We start from the raw sequence: 2746 nt of genomic DNA, 5'->3' as shown, positions 1-2746 counted from the left end.
GGAAGGGTTGCGAATTAACGTCAGGGTCGAGGCGTGTTGCTGATGCTTACTTTGTTTCTTTAAAGCTGCGCCTATTTTTTTTAAGAATTAACAATCGAATTAACATTTAGATTTATTTCCATAGTAATTGTATTATTTGAAATAATCAATGAATTTCGTAAATAAAGCGTAATCATGATGAATGTTCTAAAATATTTAGTTGCAACACAAGTACACACATAGCTGAACACAGGTTTGAGAGCGCCATCCTAACATACCATGCCATATTCGCCGAGTAGAATTAAAATAGCGTTCTTCCAACCACTTCGTTTTAAGCAAGTTAAAAGGACAGATGATAAACATAAAAGCAAAAGAACGCCTCTGTACCGTACAAACGATAAATATGTACTAACATTTTCTCCGCGTGTAAACTCATCATTACCTCGTTATTAAGCAGTGGCACAAGTTGCATTTTTTTGTACTAACTGGACGGTGGGAATACAGTATAGTTACTTGGAAGGTATCCTCACTATTCGCCACCGCTTTTTAGTTAAGTATAAAGATATTTCATCCTAATAATTTCTTTTAAAATATAATAATATTTGACTAACATTTATAAGTCTTAAACTTAATGGCTTTAAAGCGCATTACATTTTTCACAATACAAAAGAAATTCCTTAGTTCTGTTGTTGTATATACTAGAGATTGTAGGAGAACCTGTTCTAATTTTTGTACAAAATATGTAGTACGTGCAAGTCCCTTACCGAGGCGAGCAAGCAGACAAGACAACCGGCAGACATAATAACTGCCTCACAGACGTCAAGGAGCACTGCAGCTTCGTTATTCGCTCAGTGTTGCGCTGAGCTTCGCGGATAATGCGACGTCTCTCCGATATAAAACTGCGGAGTGCAGCCCGACGCTATGTATTATGCATTCGTGAATATAAGTCGCATAAAGCAGTCCGAATCAATTACAGGGGCGGGCAGGGCTCGTTAGAAACGCGTGACGCATGTACAATCGCGTCGCGGTAAGGTAACCAACGTTTATCTGGTGCTAAGCCCTTGCGAACAATGGCCTGGCCAAATTAGGCCTTTATAGTTGATAGCTTCCCCGGGACTGGGTGCGACCGCTTGTTTTGCTTTTTGCCCGCGTCAGTGCACCCGGACCGGGTTTATCGTTTCGCGTAACGATCTGGATGAATGACGTCGTTTTTATTTATTATGTTCTCGAGAGAAACCCAATGACGGACTTCCAAATGATGCTTGTATTTAGATACTTCCTAACATCACCCGTTTATTAAAATGCCTTAAAGTGCCTAGTTGAATACGATTGTGTTTTATATAAAGGGCGTTAAGCACAAGGACCTGTGAGAGGTCAGTTCGCGACAGCAGCTTGAGTATCGTCCTAAGTGGATTAACCCCTTTACAACGCGTTCGAGAGTTGTTCTAGCACTTAACTGTCGCAATGTAGGTCGTTTCATTTAATTTTGATCTCCGTCTTTGTTTGTAATTTTAAATATCTTTTGTGCTAGTTATTCTTCATACCATACGCTCTTTTCTATTTTTCATTTCGTATTCCGATATAGATTCTTGAATGGCGACCACGAGACTGTGGACGCTACGCAGGTAAACCTCCCACTAGGAAGGCCTATGATCTAGTCAAGGTCGAATACGAGCAGCGCAAGGTCATCGTGGCGACCTTTGGCTAACATAATGATTCTGATATAGGTGTCTTTTGTTGCAGGTGGCCAAAATCAAATAGTACCACAACCACAACCGCAGGGTCTGATAGTGGAGACAGGAAACGGCGCTAGCGTGCTTCAGTTGCCGGCTACAACCTTGGAGCAGATCCGGCACATCGCGGCGGACCCGGGCGCGTCCACGCTGCGCCTGCCGCCGGCCGCCAGCGAGCCGCCGGCGGGCGCGCGCGAGCTGGATTTCGACCTGTGCTACGTGTGCAAGCACTGCAAGGTGGCGTTTCCGTCGGCTGCGCCGCTGCAGGTGCACCAGGCGCGCTCGTGCTACGCGGGCAGGGAGGCGGCGCGGGGTCTCATCCGCGTGGTGCAGCCGGCGCTCGAGTGCCGAGCTTGCCCCGGCGAGCGCTTCCGCACGCCCGCTGAGTTCCGTCGGCACGCGGACACCGAGTCGCACGTGCGTCGCCTGGCGCCGCAGTCATCCCAGCCGCCGTCGGAACCACTCACGCACGAGATGGAAGATGTGGTGAACCAGATTACGCTGCTGGCGGCCCGCGCCGCGCAGGATGCTACAGCCTCCAAGGAGCCCAACGTGAACTTCTGCGCGCCCGGGCCGCGCTTCCCGCCCGGCGAGCTGCCGCTGGCCAGCGCCGGCCACTAGTTCCCACGAAATGTATAGTTACTATCTCGGAGCTCCCGCTCTGTCCGTTGTCCGACAACGCAGCAGTTCACTATTAGCTCTTAATGCTTGTTTCCGTTGAACGTCGCCGGAAGCGGCACTTCCTAGTCGTGGTACGTTTAAAGCTTGTAGGTACGTAAGTGTAGGTTAGGTTAGTCGGGAGGCGCCGCCGCTCTGGGAGGCGGCGGCCGTGCGCCCGCGTCATATCATTCGGTAGGCAGGTGTCACTATATACTATATACTATATACGAGCACGTGCACGTTGCGCAGCGCGCGCTCCGCGGCCACCCTTACCATCGTCTCCCAGGAAAGCAAGTTCCTATCTTTATGGCATATAATATTATCGATATTGATAATTACGATTTAATTATTGTTTAAAGCTATGTAATACATAC

The 2746-nt window shown here is 48.1% G+C and overlaps 1 protein-coding gene across 1 annotated transcript; it reads left to right on the top strand.

Moving 5' to 3' along the window:
• Positions 1-854: 854 nt before the first annotated feature.
• Positions 855-2333, top strand: LOC137919498 (uncharacterized). Its single transcript, XM_068762593.1, has 2 exons — positions 855-990; positions 1723-2333. The coding sequence occupies exons 1-2, from the start codon at positions 855-857 to the stop codon at positions 2331-2333; spliced, it is 747 nt and encodes a 248-aa protein (XP_068618694.1).
• Positions 2334-2746: the final 413 nt, after the last annotated feature.

This window comes from Battus philenor, unplaced genomic scaffold (genome assembly GCF_028537555.1).
Source record: "Battus philenor isolate CCGP_79_NKW_IND1 unplaced genomic scaffold, ilBatPhil1.0.hap1 SCAF_16, whole genome shotgun sequence".
Lineage (NCBI taxonomy): Eukaryota > Metazoa > Arthropoda > Insecta > Lepidoptera > Papilionidae > Battus > Battus philenor.
The sequence above is the reverse complement of the archived record's forward strand: the minus strand, read 5'-3'. Positions and strand labels throughout refer to the sequence as shown.

Coding starts and splice junctions, on each gene's coding strand:
- LOC137919498 (XM_068762593.1), top strand. CDS start 855: ATGCGACGTCTCTCCGATATAAAACTGCGGAGTGCAGCCCGACGCTAT. Junction 991..1,722: donor GTTAGAAACGCGTGACGCAT/GTACAATCGCGT, acceptor CTTTTGTTGCAG/GTGGCCAAAATCAAATAGTA.